Raw genomic sequence first — 17,942 nt, 5'->3', positions numbered from 1 at the left:
AAATAGCAACAACAACAACAACAACAACAACAAAAAAGACAAAAGACAAAAAAAAAATTTCTAACGTGAATTTAACAAAATCAACCATAATGCACAGCTGTTCAGACTTGGTGAATGAGAAACTAATAATTTAAATATCCAGAGGACAACGAAAATCAGGGTAACCAAAACAGTCATCAAATGTTAGGTGTTAAAGTTAGGACTGAGGTTTGGAGTTAGACACTGAAATGCCAAGTGATTCTGAGCAAGCTAATTAATGTCTTTAAGATATTACCCTAAGCAAGTCATTTTTTCTAAGCCTCATTATTTCATGTGTAAAGTGGGTGTACTAATATTTAAAATACTTTGCAAATCAAACACAAAGTAAGCCCTTAATGTTTGTTATCAACACAGGTAATCAAACATGGCAAAAGATTTAATAATCATATTCATTCACATAATAATATCTGCGAAATTAAAAAAATTATCTGGGGATGGGAGTTCCCTTTGTGGTGCAGTGGAAACAAATCCAACTAGGAACCATGAGGTTGCGGGTTCAATCCCTGGCCTCGATCTGGTGGTGTTGTGAGCTGTGGTGTAGGTCACAGACGCAGCTCAGATCCTGCATGGCTGTGGCTGTGGTGGAGGCCAGCAGCTGTAGCTCCGATTCGACCCCTAGCCGGGGAATGTCCATATGCCATGGGCGTGGCCATTAAAAAAAAAATTATCTGGGGATATTGTGAAAGACGAGCAGAGACGGACCTTTAAGCCAATCTAGTTTTCATATCTTACTTAAATTTTTTTTTTATTTTTAATTTTTGCCTTTTTAGGGCTGTACCCATGGCATATGGAGGTTCCCGGGCTGGGTGTCAAATTGGAGCTGCAGCTGCCAGCCTACGCCATAGCCACAGCAATGCCAGATGCAAGCGGTGTCTGCGACCTACACCACAGCTCACAGCAACACCGGATCCTTAACCCAGTGAGCAAGGCCAGGGATTGAACCTTTGTCCTCATGGATACTCATCAGATTTGTTCCGACTGAGCCGGGACAGGAACTCCTAGTTTTCCTATTTTAAAGGACAGCAGGTTCAAACACACCAGCATTTGAATAAAGATCTATCACAAATGATCTTTTTTTTTTTTTTTTGGTCGTGCGCACGGCATGTAGAAGTTCCCAGGCCAGGAATCGAACCTGAGCCACAGCAGTGACCTGAGCCCAAGGAGTGACAACACCAGATCTGGAAGTCACTGCGCCACCAGGGAACTCCACAAGCTGACTTTTCTGTAAATACTCAAAACATGACAGACCTTAGCTCCTCCCAGTACATGTGTACAGCACTACAGAACGTGCTGCCATCACTTTCCAATTTGAAAACGAACACAGTACCTGTAATTTCAAAATGGAAAAGGTTCAGGCATTCTCTGCTGGTTGGCGGAAGGAGCAAAGGGGTGGACCAGCACTGGTCCCACCCGAGAGGCACCCAGACGAGGGTGGCCTCGCAGGAGGGGGTGTCTGCGACGGCTGAGGGGCCGAGTGACTCTCAGGTAAGAGAAGCGGGGGACGGGAGCTCTCTCCTTGCCGTGAGGACCCTCCTGCAGGAAGGCCCTTCTCAGCCCTGAGACTCTTACCATTCCTCAAGTCCCCGAATGGAGCTGTACTTTTAAACAAAACAAACAAATGGATGTGGATGGAATTTAAACAACTTTTTTTTTTTTATCCCAATTATGAATTGCATGTGGGAGCAGAGTGAGGAGACAGGGGAGGTCTCAAAATTCACCTCCCACCCATTCTCTCTGATGAAAATGCTCTACCTAAATGTGGGCATGAACCGAAAAGCAAATGGGATCCAGAAAACGAGAGACCCAGTACAGGAAAATGAGAGAAATAAACTCCCAGAGTAACATAAGTTCAGTAAGCCTAGAGGACAAGCAGCCTAACCGGAGCAGATGAGAGAAGGATGTTTTCACCATTATATATATACTAAAAAAAAAATCAAACCAGCATTATCTGAAAAGTCTAATCACATGGAAAATTGTCTTCAACTATTAGGAAAATGTAGCCATAAATGAAAAGAAAGTGAAAATTGATGCAATTATTAACTCAGAATTAAACAAATATACTTTAGGGAGTAGCGGTGAAAACACGTGCACAGAATATAAATTAATCTAAAAACTGATTTAACTGTGTGGGAGGGGGAACGGACAGAAGAGTCATAAAAGCTAAACTTATCTAACACAACCTAAGGATAGACACCAGCTAAGCCTGAAGATTCCACAAAGTACTACACATTATGAGAAGAAATAACAGGTAACTCAAGAAAGCCGCAAGGGAGAAAAGCACCTGTTTTTTAGGAGGAGACTGGAGTGTGTGTTATGGCATTTACCACTATTTAATGTTTTTAAATAAGGCAAACGTGAGAACACAAAAAATGGCTCAGTCCTAGTCAAATCAGGTGAAACCCAAGGAGCCAGTGACTGCTCTCCCGACGAGATCACAAGCTCTCGAAAGCTGGCTGACAGAGCAAAACTGTGAGGTCCAAGAACCACGGCTTCCACGGTTTCACGGGTACAGACGCAAAGGGCAGTTTTGCAGTGAAGGGTAACACGTTGCTGTACCAAGAGTGTGCAAGTGCCTACCAACAACTTTTGCTCGGTACCAAACTCCATCTTCAAATTTAGCTACACAAGCTTGATCTTGAACCGGACAGAGGATTTCCAGATTTTCTCCATTTTCGCTTTTATAGAATTCCTCGACTGTCTTTAACAGAAATAAAAAATCCAGGCTCTCTATCTGAGAAACAAAGGGATTAAAGCACTGTGGTTTAATAGAAACTTAAAATTTTAAATGCTGCATGAATTATAGGCGGTGCTCATAAAATTATGAAGTATTAGAACTGAATTAGATATAAACATATTTATATTTGAAATACAGAAATACTATATAAAATTAGCATATATACACACATAAAAATTTTAAAATCGTCTTTCTCTAGGTATCTTAAGTATGTTTCTCTCCACATCTTTCTATACACACACTCGCCATACTTTTGTTACTACCAAAAAAGAGACCGTTTCATACACACAATGTATAATCTGCATTTTTTTACCAATTCTCATTTTTTCTATTTCAGCAAGCATTCCTACTAGTACTTTCAGACCATATTAGATTTCCCTAACTGATCAAACCCAGGATGAATCTAAGACTGTATATGTAATTACCTCAGTAAATCTTATAATTTACTATAGTGTCCTTATTTATTTTTTTCTTTTAAGGCTGCAGGTATGACACATGGAAGTTCCCCAGCTAAGGGTCGAATCAGAGATGCAGCTGCCAGCCTACTCCACAGCCACCCCAACTAGGGATCTGAGTCTCATCTGCGACCCACACCACAGTTCACGGCAATGCCAGATCCTTAATCCACTGAGCAATGAGCGAACCCCCATCTTCATGGATACTAGTTGGGTTACCACTGAACCACAATGAGAACTTCTGCAGTACTCTTTTTTTTTTAAAGGACTCTGTCTTGTAAAGCACTTACCATTTTTCTGCAGAATGTCCATCTTTTGGATTTATGTGGTTATGTCCTCATTCTGTTATTTAGTGTGTACCTCCACCGAGTAGGATCTGCCCCCCGAATTTCCCAAAAGCTCACGGTTGTATATATGGATTTGACTGATTCGAGGAAAATCTTCTTGGCCAGACTATATCAGAGTATACTCAATTTGTGACACATCAAAAACACATTCCCGACTCACTGCTGATATGCGAAGATTCACCTGTGGCGTGGGGTGGGGTGGTGATTCTGATGTCTTCGTCGTACAGTTATGTTTTTCCCACCAAGTAATTCATGTAGTGCCACCGTGACATTGCATGAATATCCAGTCTCCCATCAGCCATCCTTCTAATGGTTTTAAAGTGAACTGATCTTTAAGTCAATAACTTCAGTAGACTTTGTGCAATGACTGCATAATTGAATAGAGTTTTCTCTTTTACACTGGACTATTCAGTTATGTTAAAACGCAGTTCTTGGAGTTCCCTGTAGTGTAGCGGCTTAAGGATCTGGCATTGTCACTGCAGTGGCTTGGGTCACTGCGGTGGCGCAGGTTCAATCCCTGGCCTGGGAACTTCCGCATGTTGTGGACACGGCTGAAAAACAACGACAACAACGAAAACAAAAACAGAGAAATTAAGCCATTTCCAGATAAACAAGAGGTGAGAAAGTTGACTACCACTGGTTCTGCCTTATAAAAAATGTGAATGCGAGTCCTTCAGGAGGAAATGAAGGGATGCTCGAGTGAAACTTAGAACCACAATGGGATATAAATCTCTGTGGTTAAGGTAAGTACACAGATAAATATGATTAACTTCGGTTTGTAACTACACTTTTATTTTCTATAGGATCTAAAAAACAAATGCATATAAATAATCATAAATCTGTATTAGTAAAGGCACAATGTACAAAGATTAATTTGTTGGATCAATAATATAAAGGGAGAATGGAGCTGTCCAGGAGTATGTTTTTGTGTGATTAAAGTTAAGTTGGTATCAATTTACATCAGACTGTTGTACCTTTAGGATGTTGTATGAAATCCCCATGGTAATGACAGATAAACACATGAATATACGAAAGGGAGTGAGAAACAAATATGACGCTACAGTGTTTGCACACCCACGCTTACGACTTCACAACATTACTGGGGGAAGCAAACCAACTGTTCTTCAGTGGATGAATGGATTAATAGTCCTACCATATCCTACAACATGGATCAACCTTGAGGGCATTTTGCAGTGTTGCTGCAGCTGCAGCTGGATTTGATCCCTGGCCTGGGAACTTCCATATGTTGCAGGTATGTCCCCTAAGAATATACTTAAGAATAACCATAGCCAAGGAGGCAAAGACTTGTACACTACACAGCACTGCTGAAATTCAAGACCACGAGAAAAATGGAAAGAGCTCCCATGTTCATGAGCTGATGACTTAATATGGTTAAGACGTCAGATCCCAAACGATCTATAATCCAGAGCCACCCCACCACAATCGCAATGGTGTCTGACGCAGAATAGAAAAACTCATCCTCAAAGTCACTTGGGATCTCAAGGGGCCCCAGACTTCCAAAACAATCCTGAAAGAGAAGAACAAAGTTGGAGAGTTGATACATCCCGATTTCAAAACTTGCTACAAAGCCACATTATCTAAACAGTGTGCTAATGCCATAAGGACCGACAGGCCAGTGGAATAGAACAGAGAGCCCAGCAATAAATCTTCACATCTTATGATTGACTGATTGACTGAATTTTGACAAGAGTGCCAAGAACATTCAACGGAGAAGAGACCATCTTTTCAACAAACGGTGCCAGGAAAACTGGATATGCACATGGGAAAGAATCAAGTTGGACCTTTCTCTTACTCTGTATACAAAAACTAGCTCAAAATGATTCAAAGACCTAAACGTAAGTGCTAAAACTATGAAACTCTCAGAAGAAGAAACAGGGTGGAAGAGCTTTGTGATACAGATTCTGCAATGATTTTTTACATGTGACACCAAAACAGAGGCAACAACAACAACAACAAAAGGATGACAGAGATTTTATCAATTAAAAACTTTTTTGGATTAAAGGTTGCTACCAGGAGAGTGAAAAGGCAAACCACTGAATGAGAGAAAGTATCTGAAAATGACGTATCTGATAAAGGATGAATATCCATAATGTATAAAGAACTCCTATAGCCCAACAACAACGGAACAATTAATCCAACTCATAAACGGGCAGAAGGCTGCCACAGATGCCTCTTCAGAGAAAACATACAAGTGGCTGATTAATAAGCACACGAAGAGCATACTCCACGGTGCTGGCTGTTACGGAAATGCAACTCACATCCAAAGTGAGGCAACACTTCACCTTCACCCCTGGAACTGGCTGTTTTTCAGAAAATGTAAAACAGGTGTTGGTAAGGATGTGGAGAAACTGAAATCCTGGGGCACTACCTGCTGGTGGGAGTAACACGTGTAGCCACCACAGAACACAGACTGGTAGTCCTCAAAAAGTTACAAAGAGTTATACTATAAACCAGAAATTCCGCTCCCAGGTATATATCCAAACAGATGACTTACACACCTATGTTCGTAGCAGCATTATTTCAAACTGCCAAAAGGCTGAAATAGTCCAAGTTCATTATCAAATGAATGGATAAGCAAAACTTGGTCTATATATATACTGAAGTAGTATTATTCAGCCTTGAAAAGGAATGAAATTCTGAGGGAGTTACCACTGTGGCTCAGTGGAAACAAAAATGACTAGCATCCATGAGGACAAAGGTTCGATCCCTGGCCTCACTCAGTGGGTTAAGGATCTAGCATTGCCATGAGCTGTGGTGTAGGTCGCAGACGTGGCTCAGATCCCGAGTTGCTGTGGCTGTGGTGTAGGCCGGTGGCTACAGATCTGATTGGACCCCTAGCCTGGAAACCTCCATATGCTGCGGGAGCGGCCCAAGAAAAGGCAAAAAGACAAAAAGACAAAAAAAAAAATCCTTACTGCTGGTGGCTGTATAAATCACTCAGTTACCACCCAAAAGTGAATGTGAAATGTCATTAATCTGAATCTATTTTGGAATTCAAATACAGAAAATTATCTAGTAATAAGTAAATTCTCTCATGTCTACGATCAGAAACAGGTGTTACTTTATTTTGATCTGCCCGCTCCACGTGCGCTCTGGCTTCTAGCTTTCTGAGGCAGCCGGAAGCATTTTCACACTGCGGTCGCCCTCGGTCCTTTCTCTCCACACGTCACTAACTCGCATGATGAGGATTCCCTTCAATTGACTACAAATCATGAGCATTTCTTGTTTCAAGTTGCAGCTTCTAAGAAACTTAAATTTACAGAAGGTTGACAGTGGTTTGTTTGCTCTAAAACTCACACTGGGCACTGATTTCCGTCATACATTTCCACTTAAAATCCGAAAACATACTTTAGTCTCCAAGAACCATTATATACGTACCAACTGAAGGTAGAAATCAGAAGGGCTGTTGACGTGACAAACCGTGACAGACACATCTGTCATCTCCTTAGGCAAAATGGGTGGGTGATAGCGTAAAGTCTTGCTTTTCTCAGAGCGACTTTCTGGGGACTGTGACCTAAACCTAACGAAAAGCGTAATTAAAAGCATAAGCAAGAGCCATTTTCTTACAAGTCTCCCTTCCCTCAATGAACTGATCTGAAGAAAGGACTTACACATGTACTAACTTATCTGCCAAGAGTACCCTTCCAATCTCTCTCCTAATTTAATGACATTTCTTGGCATTGCCTCCCATTATCAAACCAGAGTCAACAAGAGGGCAAGTCTCAGAACTCAATAACGAGCCTTCAAGTTTGGACCGAACACTTGCGTGCTGGGTCTGCATGTTCTACGTCGAGCTTCTGCTCTTCCCGTTGGGCTGATAACCAGCGTCCGTGGCAGCCAGCGCTCAGCAAGGTCAGCCGAGGCTGCTGTGGCCCTACCAGCGCCAATACTCTACCTCACTGCTCTTTTTCCAGAATGCAGTCTACCTGGGTCCCTCCCAGAGCTGTGCAGTTGGTCGGGACAGAAAGTCAGTATCTTCCCCTATCTCTGCGGTTATTTAGCCATTTACTTTGTTTTGTTCATCAGAGGTGGAGGAGGAAGGAAACTGAACCATCTCCACATGCGCACATTAAACACAGAGTGGTGGTCACGACCTTGTTCTGAAGGTTAGGAAATTTAAGTCAGGAAACGTTAAACTACAATTCTTGAAACCCCGGTGGAGCTGCCTGTGAAGTTAGAAAGAGTCTAAAAAAACGCTGAGTATCTACAAATCATTTCTGTTCCGAGCTACCTTAATTTCTCTATTCCCTAAGTCAAATGATCTGAAGGCAATTTTCACAGACAACTATACCTAGAAAACTCTGATAGCAATATTTTTTAACCTCTTAAGAGTATTTTATAGTTCACTTTAGAGCCCATTTTTTTAAAAGGTAAAATATGCTATTCCAATTCACAGCTCTAATCTGAAAATCTTTAATTTTAGTAAGTTACCCACCTTGCTAGCTCCATAAAAACTAACGCATCCCTAAGAGACACAGGCATGTCACTGCTTATTTTATTTGCTGGCGGTTTCTGCAGATCTACAATAAGCACACCATCTTCTTCCTTAAAAACTTTCATTAAAACAGCTTTCTTATTCACCATTTTCAAAAATTCTACTTTAGCTTCTTCTCCCCAGCCTTCAGTCTGTGGACAAAGTAAAATACAATGTATTCAGTAACTGTAATTAGCTCTAATGGCCAAGTGCTGCAGCTCAAGATTCACACCAGCCAAAGCCTGTACGTTTGCGCAAAGGCGCTAAACCAACCAGACACTGCGAAGCAGGTGGGGCCACAAACCAAGGGCTGCCTCTACGTGCACAATGTATGGACCACACTCAGCCTTTACAGACACGGCCTCACGGTGACCATAAGCTGCTGCACCTTAGGATTTCGTATTACTTCTGAATATTAATAGGAAGATAACAAATAAAGATTTAAAAACAAGTATTATATACAAATTTCCCACTTAAATGACAAAATCCAAAAGGTAATTTTGAAAGCATAATGGAAGCCATATAGTACTTTCAAGGTATTTATAATCTTCATCGGTTAACTTAGCTTCTAGCAATAGACAAGGTATATGCCACTTAATAAGGAAAAGGTGTTTTTTTTTTTTTTTTGCTTTATAGGGCTGCACCCACGGCATATGGAGATTCCCAGGCTAGGGGTCCAATTGGAGATGTAGCCCCCGGCCTACACCAGAGCCACAGCAACACAGGATCCAAGCCGAGTCTGTGACCTACACCACAGCTCACAGCAACGGCGGATCCTTAACCCACTGAGCAAGGGCAGGGATCGAACCCGCAACCTCATGGGTCCTGGTCACTGAGTCAAGACAGGAACTCCATTGAAAAAGTATTTTTTCAACTGATCTTTGAAATTTTAAGTACTCATATGTAACGTAAATTTCAAGGGGCAAAACTACACGTTCCTTAAAAAAAAAAATCTTTCTCAAGTTTATGAGTATAAAGGGTTCCCATCGTGGCTCAGCGTCAACGAACCCAACCAGCATTCTAAGGATGCAGGTTCGATCCCTGGCCTCACTCAGTGGGTTAAAGATCCAGCGTTGCTGTGAGCTGTGGTGCAGGTTGCAGAGGTGGCTCAGATCCCACATTGCTGCAGCTATGGCGCAGGCTGGGAACTGTACCTCCAATTAGACCCCTAGCCTCGGAACTTTCATATGCTGCAGGTGCAGCCCTGAAAAATGAGTTTATGAGGATCAAAGTAAAGCCTACTTAGAATAGGAAGTGCAGGAGTTCCCACTATGGCTCAGTGGTAAGGAACCCAATTAGTATCCATGAAGATGCTGGTTCGATCCCTGCCCTTGCTCAGTAGGTTAAGGAGCCGGTGTTGCTGTGCCTGTGGTGTAGGCTGGCAGCTACAGCTCTGATTTGACTCCTGGCCTGGAAACTTCCATACGGCACAGGTGCAGCCCTAAAAAACAAAAACAAAAAAAGTGCAAAAAAAGTATAAAAGATAAAATTAAAGCCAAAACAATTTTATCATTTTGAGGAAAACACCGGTGCTAGTATTTTTATGTACTTCCTTTTACTTTTTTATTCATTTGTGCACTCTTTTGAAGATTTTAAATGCCTGCCATTTGTTAGGTGATTTGCTAGGTTCTGGAAGATAAAGATGAGCAAAGGCACAGACTCCTGCTTCCACAGGCTTAATGATATTAACTGCCTAACATCTATTTTTACACAATTTCTGTCTCCTGGGAGTTTTCAATCTTGCTGGGGAATAAATATTCACGAATAATACAACACAGAATGCAGTGTGGGCTATAATTAACGAGCAAAGGCTGTGGAAACGGTGAGGAAATGCAGAGAAACACCTGCTAAACTCACTTCTCTCTCCAACTCAACTGGACTCCAATGTTTAGCGGTTTACGTGGATACTTCACCCATCGTTTTGTTCATATGCACATATTCGATTCAATTTCCAATTAAGAACATTTCTAACTGTAGAAACTGAAGTTTCTTCCCTTTTTATTTGGCACCACGATGACGATGCAAAATGTATTTAATAAGAGTAATGGTGCCTTGAACCTACATCCAGTAATCTGATCAGCAATACATAGTAAAATCCCAGTATCTGGCCGTCAACGGAGAAACAGCTAGAGCCCACTTACTGAACTCTGCGGAACAATGTCTTTCAAGGAGCAGGCCTGAGCTGACGGCGGAATGTCTCGCAGCAGCCCCTCGGTGTGAGGTCTAGGCTTCCTCAGAACCAGACGCAAGTCATTCAGTACAACGTGCTGCTTAGGAACATGTTCTGACCTCACGTGGGCATCACCAGCTCTTGGAAGAATTCAAGTAAAGTTTATTGAAAATAATGCTTCAAACCCAAATTTGCCTTCCCCCACAAAGGTATGCACTTCTGAAGATATCCTCCTTAAGTTAATCTACAAAGTTATATTCTGATTCATACTATCTCACTATATAGATTGAATCCAGCTTTTATAAACAAACACACTCTGTCTATAGAAATAAATCTCGACTGCCTTTATCTGGATTGTCTTTCATATACCTATTCAGTTAAAACTTAAAAAGCATAATGACAACCCCCAAATAGAAATCTGTTTTTTTTTTTAGATTTTATTTTATTTATTTATTTGTCTTTTTGCTATTTCTTGGGCCGCTCCCACGGCATATGGAGGTTCCCAGGCTAGGGGTCAGATCGGAGCTGTAGCCTTGGGCCTACGCCAGAGCCACAGCAACGTGGGATCCGAGCCGCGTCTGCAATCTACACCACAGCTCATGGCAACGCCGGATCCTCAACCCACTGAGCAAAGCCAGGGACCAAACCCGCAACCTCATGGTTCCTAGTCGGATTCGTTAACCACTGTGCCATGATGGGAACTCCAAAATCTGTTTATTTATAAAGCTACGACCTTTTTTTTTAGGGCCGCACCCACGGCATATGGAGGTTCCCAGGCTAGTGCTCCAACTGGAGCTGTAGCCACCGGCCTACACCACAGCCACCGCAAAGCCAGACCCAAGCCGCATCTGCGACCCACACCACAGCTCATGCCAACGCCAGATCCTTAAGCCACTGAGCAAGGCTAGGGATCGAACCTGCATCCTCATGGATGATGGATTTGTTTCTACTGAGCCACAGTGGGGACTCCTAAAACTACGACCATTTAACACAGTGGCCATGCTGTAGTTAACTACACAAACGCTTCCAGTTTGTTTTTTTTTCTGAGGGGACTGAGGAAAAGCCCTGCATTTGGAGTGACTCTGACACTGCAGCACCTTAACAGGCAGTAGTGAGATGATCACAGCTATGGTCAAAAAGTTTCCTCGATCGCGAGTTCCTGACGTGGTTCAGGGGCTTAAGAGTCCAACTAGACTCTATGAGGATGCGGGTTCGATCCCTGGCCTTGCTCAGTGGGTTAAGGATCCAGTGTTGCCATGAGCTGTGGCGTAGGTCACAGACGCAGCTTGGTTCCCACGCTGCTGTGGCACAGGCTGGCGGGGATTTGATCCCTAGCCTGGGAACTTCCATATGCTGCAGGTGCAGCCATAAAAAGTGAAACAAACAAACAAACCCTAAAACACATTTTTTTAATTCAATCATCTGCAACTGTTATACTTCATTTAAAAGAACCACTTTTTGTGCTTCATTCCCTGCTTTGAAGCAACACAGCAGAGCATTTAGTTTGGTACATCAGAAAGTTCCAAGCTTTCCATCCAGTAACACTGATGTAGTCGTAATTCGTACTTTAGTCTTCAGTAAGATGATTACAGGACAGAGTGCCAAGTACATGCCTTGGAAGTGAAGAACGATAAATTACTCCTCTCTTGCCCCAAGTATGCTCGTGTTCTACCTTCCCTCCTCCCCCATCACAAGTGTTTCTAAGCAGGCCTGGAACATGTAATAATTATAAAATAGCATACCCTGCAACAATTAGGACTTCAGAATTCCCAAAATCTACCATGAATATTTGGATTAGTGCAACTTCATGGACTGCAAATCTGAAGGGACTACAAAGCTTCCTCATGTTTTCACTTCCTGTTGGAATTAGTTCTGTAATAGTTCCTCGACACCACATTCCATTTTCAATGCTGTTGACAAATATTCTTGCACCTAAATAAGGAGGGAGATGAATCATTATCAATGTTTATGGAGAAAAATACCTAATTAGCTCTAATTTACAGGTATTATTTCCAGTACCAAGATGTCAACTCATTTACTTATCGATAATACAGACCATGTCAAGGGCTATGAGGGGACAAGGGTGGTGTGTTTTGGCAATTTCTGTAATACAGAAACACATGAGCCAGATGGGGAGGTCAAGAACAAAGAAGCCAGCAGTCCTTTACTGAGGAGCTCTGTTTAACACATCAACTATAACAAAGACCAACGAGACCAACCCGCCGTCAAGAAGCTCAAGAAAAGACAGACAGGCAAATAAATGACTTACACGCTCATAACAATAAAGACCTTCTACCCGCATTCACACACACACACACACACACACATCTATAGACCGAAATCTGTACAAACTATATATGGTTTGTGTGTGTGTGTGTACCGCAATCTGTAAAAACTTCATAGCATAAAGGAAGACGCAATTACCTTCTCTTGATAGAAGGGGAGTGAAAGTAAAGAAACCACAGAAGCAGAGTGAGAAAGGCCGAAATGAAGAAATTAAGGCACAGTGGGGTTCAGAGGCGCGGAACATGGTCCAAGGACCCAGTGGCAGAGGAAGACCTTGCGGAGGATCCGGTGAATTACACAAGTTAATAACCAGAAAAAACATCAAGTTAGAAAAAAGCCTGGATTTTTATTTTTACTATGGGCTCAGCAATGTCCTCAGTATTTTGTGTCTGAATTCACCTCCTCCCTACGACAACCCCATGGAGATGATGCTTTCATCCCACAGGTGAGAAAACCAGGCAGAGAGAGCTAAAAACCCAGCCGGAGCCACATGAGGAGAGGCAGGAGGAGAAGCCAGGCGGTCTCAGAGCCCGTCCTCCTAACAAGCAAGCTAGCGTCAGAGGTAAATGTGGTGAGACTTGCTCACTGATGATCTAGAAAGACGCCGCCCAACCCTTTCCGCAGTTGACAGGCACATCCGTTGGGCCTTGAGACCATCATTGACTCTTCTTAGGTTGATACGCCATATAGTAAGTATTCTTAAACCACACGCCGTTAAGCAAAGGATGAGACAAAAGCCTGTTGAAAGAGACTGACAGGAGGGGGGGGGGGGAGTGGCAGTGACTGAGTGAACTGGAGCGTTTGTATCTGAGGGACAGTGTGAAAGGAGAATCAATGACTCCCCCCTTTCTTAAAACAAAGGGGAGGGGAATTCCTTTGGGGCTCAGCCGATTAAGCATCCAGTGTTATCACTGCAGGCTCAGGTCAGTGCTGAGGCTCGGGTTCAATCCCTGGCCTGGGAGCCTCCACATGCCAAGGGCACAGCACCCCTCCAAAAGGTGCCTACTGAAACCATTTGTTGTTCCGTATAATGAGGAACAAGGAATACAGGCAGAAAAAAGGAACAGGAGGATCGCATTTCACACTCAGCATCTTATCACATCTCCCTCCTACCTCTAACTTCCTAAAAGACCAACGACATTTAAATCATGTACACCTACCTTAAAAGAGTAATGAGCCTTGACAACTGAAAATAAAGGATGACTTTTTGGCTTTCTTAGAACATTTTCTGAATCTAAATTAAGTTTTGAGCATATATTAAATTGAAGGGATTATTTGCAGCCAAAAAAACTAAGTTTAATACTACACTTTCCTCCTTACTCATAACTTAAACACTATTTTCTTTGGCTGTGTCCAAACCATATGGAAGTTCCCAGGACAAGAACTGACCCCGAGCTGCTGCAGTGACAATGCCGGATCCTGAACCCACTTGCATGCCACAAGGGAACTCCTAAACACTATTTTTTTGCTTTTAAAATTATTATTCATTTGTGAGAAGTAGGTGATGATTCTAGCCTTCTGATATTCTGATAAGCTTCACAAATGAGCTGAAGGGTTAATCACACTATTGAAGAACTACAGAAGTTAAACAGATAACATAGTACTTTTTGGTATTAGTTATACATAGGCATTGACTGATATTAACAAAACGACAAAAATACTCAAATAAATCACCGCTTTATCTTATTATAGTATATAATCAAATTTAGTGTTCTAAGGAAAATATTTATAATGAAAGCCTAAACGCTAGCAAACGACACACAGCCTTGGGATTAAGACGGATGATTGTTTACGACTACACGCTGGGTGGCCTTAGGAAATAGATACAACCGTCCTGTTTTCCAACACCTCTGCGCTTGCAGAGATCTGAATTACAGAAAGTCTCTCTGGGTTGGCCAAATATTACAATATTTAAATAGACTTTGTATTTTAACTTAGAATAATATTTCATTACCTAGCTCCAAAATGTCTGAAGGCTCAAGGGGTGAACTCTTATTGCAAAACTGATTAACCTTCTTTTCCAGTAGCGTTGCGTCTTTTAATTGCGAGTACTTCCGAACGTAGAAGTGGCAAGGATGTATTACATGGCTTACAAAAACTAGCTCTGGAGAACCTGGATGAGAATATTGAAACCACACTAATAAGCCAAACATTAGGAAGGAGTTCAAAAGAATGAATACAATATCCTCTAAAAGAATAACTCTAACCCTGCAAACGCTAGAAGACCTAGTCCCTACAGAAAAGAGACTAAACTCAAAATAGTACTAGACTGATAAAACAAATGTATCTCATTTTCATAATAATTTTTTTTTTTTTTGGTCACACTCACAGCATATAGAAGTTCCAGAGCCAGGGATCAAATCTGTGCCACAGCAGTAACCACGGCCACATCAGTGACAAGGCTGGATCCTTAATCTGCTGAGCCACCAGAGAACTCCCATGATTTTTTTTAAGCAACTGAACTGTGAACATTTTACTTGCAAAATATGTTACCTGAGTAGACTGAAATTCATGTGGTATTCAGGTTCTGAAGCCAGGGTATATGCTCTAACTTTACTGTATTACAACAAAGCTTCAGAGTTTGTTTATTAACATAAATAAGAGACCCACTGGGAGTTCCCATCATGGCGCAGTGGTTAACGATTCCGACTAGGAACCATTAGGTTGAGGGTTTGATCCCTGGCCTTGCGCAGTGAGTTAAGGATCTGGCGTTGCCATGAGCTGCGGTGTAGGTTGCAGACGCAGCTTGGATCCTGCGTTGCTGTGGCTCTGGCATAGGCTGGTGGCTACGGCTCCCATTAGACCACTAGCCTGGGAACCTCCATATGCTACGGGAGCGGCCCTAGAAAAGGCAAAAAGACAAAAAGACAAAAAAAAAAAGAAAAGAAACCCACAGATAACAATGAGGTTTCTAGTAGAGCCCACAAAATTCTGTTTATACTATATACTAAACCAAAAGAACCAATAATTAGTTCATAGCCACTGTGAGTCCTAAATCTCACGCCAGCTAAGCGTGAACAAATGTCTAGGAAAGCCAACACACCGAGCAGCATTTAGGGGAAACCACGAACACTGTGGTGGAAGCGAGGGTGGGACAGAGTGGAAGACAGCGAGGCCGCTGTGCATGAAGAATAAGTAAGCCGAGTGTGTACTGGTGTGAAAAGACACCCGGAGTGTAACATGAAGCAAAGAATTAAAAGAACAGTGCGGACCACAGGCTGCATTTTGTGCATAAGAACAACAAAAAATGGGTTAGCAAAAGAGTGTGTGTGGTTGTTCAAATTTGCATAAAGAAACAGTGGAGGGAGGAGGAGACTAGACGGAACAGGAACAAGTTCGAGGACAAGTTTCACGAGCTGTTTACACACACATAGAAATACACATTGTTTTTGAACAACACAACTGCTAGCAAATCCTGTAAAAATGTTTAGAAACAAAAACTAGAAGTAACTGAAGGATAGAAAGATGACAGAAACTGAACAGGTCATTTCACGGTTCAATACAGATTGCAGAGTAAAACCTGTACCACGAATGAGGTAAAGAGCTAAGTGTGTATAACTGGGGAGACAGCTCGAGAAGTGTTACAAATTTCAGAGATATTTCTGCCAGAACTTTTAACAGTTAGGGAGAAGTTTCAGTTCTCAGTAAAAATCATGTTACTCACTGACATTCTAAGGAGCCACTACACAGGCATCAAACTCCACTACATCAAGTCCACAGGTGTTCAAGTACCTGCTTTTGATCCAAAAGGAACAGACGATTTTTTCTGAAAAGGCCTTTTTGGATATTCAGGTGTCTCCACGAGATAATCTGTGAACAGGAAATAAAGGCAACTATTATCTTTATTATGGTGACAATGGAATCTTTCCCTTGTTGTTTAAAGAGCTGTATTTGAATTGACAAAATACTAGAATGGCAAGACCCCCTTGTATCAGCAAAGTCCTGATAGTTTTCTTAACTTGCTAAGATGATCAGTGATATTAATAATACCATAGAAATGAGAGAAAACAGCATGTCCTTTTCTTGGTATTCAAAGTACTATTCTGGGAGCTCCCTGGTGGGTCAGCGGGTTAGGGATCTGGCACTGTCATTGCTGTGGCTCATGTTCGATCTCTGGCCCAGGAAATTCTGTATGCTGCAGGCACAGTCGGGGGAGGGGGGGGAGGGGGCGGGGGGGGGGAAGTCCTAGAAAGTTAACCAATGAAACCGATTGGGAGTAGAGTGAGGAGAAAACCATGCAGATCTTGAAAAAGATCCTCAAGCAAACTGATACTGTAACAACAGCCGATAGTATCACACGCTGCTGTTGATGGGGAGAGTACCAGTACTGGAAATCTCAACAATTATAATACATCAAAATATTACCAAATAGGAGTTTCCGTCGTGGCACAGTGGTTGACGAATCCGACTAGGAACCATGAGGTTTCGGGTTCGGTCCCTGCCCTTGCTCGGTGGGTTAAGGATCCGGCGTTGCCGTGAGCTGTGGTGTAGGTTGCAGACGTGGCTCGGATCCTGCGTTGCTGTGGCTCTGGCGTAGGCCGGGGGGTTGCGGCTCCGATTAGACCCCTAGCCTGGGATCCTCCATGTGCCACGGGAGCGGCCCAAAGAAATAGCAAAAAAAAGACAAAAAAAAAATCTCCAAATAGATGTTATCTTATTCGTGACGGTTCCACTCTCACAACAGAGATCTAAGAGATGCTGTTCTCACACTGAAGCAGAAAGTCATGAGACTGCCCCTACCACTATCTCGTTTATTTATGGTACTTTCTTCCTTTATAGAGACGTATGTGTAGAACATTCAAAGGTCAAATACCCTAGGCCAAATACTAGAATTTAGCTACATATGGCATTAAAAATAAAAATTATCCTGACTTTGGAAACTGCAAAAGCAGGTGCCTATAATCAACAAGTGTTAACTCATCATGAGGTGTGAGATAACGGCAAGTATGGGAGATACTTGAGATTGTTAAGTATGGGACAAAACGGTACTAACTTTGCTTCTAATTCTAATTTTGTATTTTTACTCACTTTCCAGGTTTTCTTCAATAATCTCTTCAATTATTACATCAGGGCTAGATTCCATCTGAGGCAGAGCAGCAATGGTTTTCGAGGACGGCGGTACAACCTCTTTCAGGGGCTGCAAGTTCTGTGATTCTAAATGCACATCACCGGTTTCCCATTGCAAAGGAGCTAGTGGGGCTTCAGTAGTTAGAGCAGAAATGTCAACCTTTTTCTTTTCTAGTGGGTATGTACCACTGTAAGAAAATTCCTTTTCATGATTATATTTCTTTTGAACATTCTGTCCGATCTCTGTTTTTTGAGGATCGTATCTGTTTAAAAATATAGAGGCTACTTTAAATCATTTCATAAATATTTTATATCTACCTTAAAACCATTTCCTTTCCACATGACAATT

The 17,942-nt window shown here is 42.1% G+C and overlaps 1 protein-coding gene across 1 annotated transcript in view; it reads right to left on the bottom strand.

Moving 5' to 3' along the window:
* The window catches only part of RNF17 (ring finger protein 17), a 118,499-nt gene that overhangs the window by 60,599 nt on the left and 39,958 nt on the right, over positions 1 to 17,942 (bottom strand). The window contains exons 10-16 of the mRNA XM_047756014.1: positions 17,555 to 17,856; positions 14,481 to 14,639; positions 11,983 to 12,172; positions 10,212 to 10,380; positions 8,032 to 8,222; positions 6,975 to 7,116; positions 2,617 to 2,770 (exon numbers count right to left, since the gene is read on the bottom strand). Of these exons, the coding sequence (XP_047611970.1) occupies positions 2,617 to 2,770; positions 6,975 to 7,116; positions 8,032 to 8,222; positions 10,212 to 10,380; positions 11,983 to 12,172; positions 14,481 to 14,639; positions 17,555 to 17,856 (1,307 nt within the window). The remainder of the gene's footprint in view (positions 1 to 2,616; positions 2,771 to 6,974; positions 7,117 to 8,031; positions 8,223 to 10,211; positions 10,381 to 11,982; positions 12,173 to 14,480; positions 14,640 to 17,554; positions 17,857 to 17,942) is intronic.

The sequence above is a fragment of the Phacochoerus africanus genome, chromosome 13, assembly GCF_016906955.1.
Source record: "Phacochoerus africanus isolate WHEZ1 chromosome 13, ROS_Pafr_v1, whole genome shotgun sequence".
Lineage (NCBI taxonomy): Eukaryota > Metazoa > Chordata > Mammalia > Artiodactyla > Suidae > Phacochoerus > Phacochoerus africanus.
This window is presented reverse-complemented; position numbering and strand designations above follow the sequence as displayed.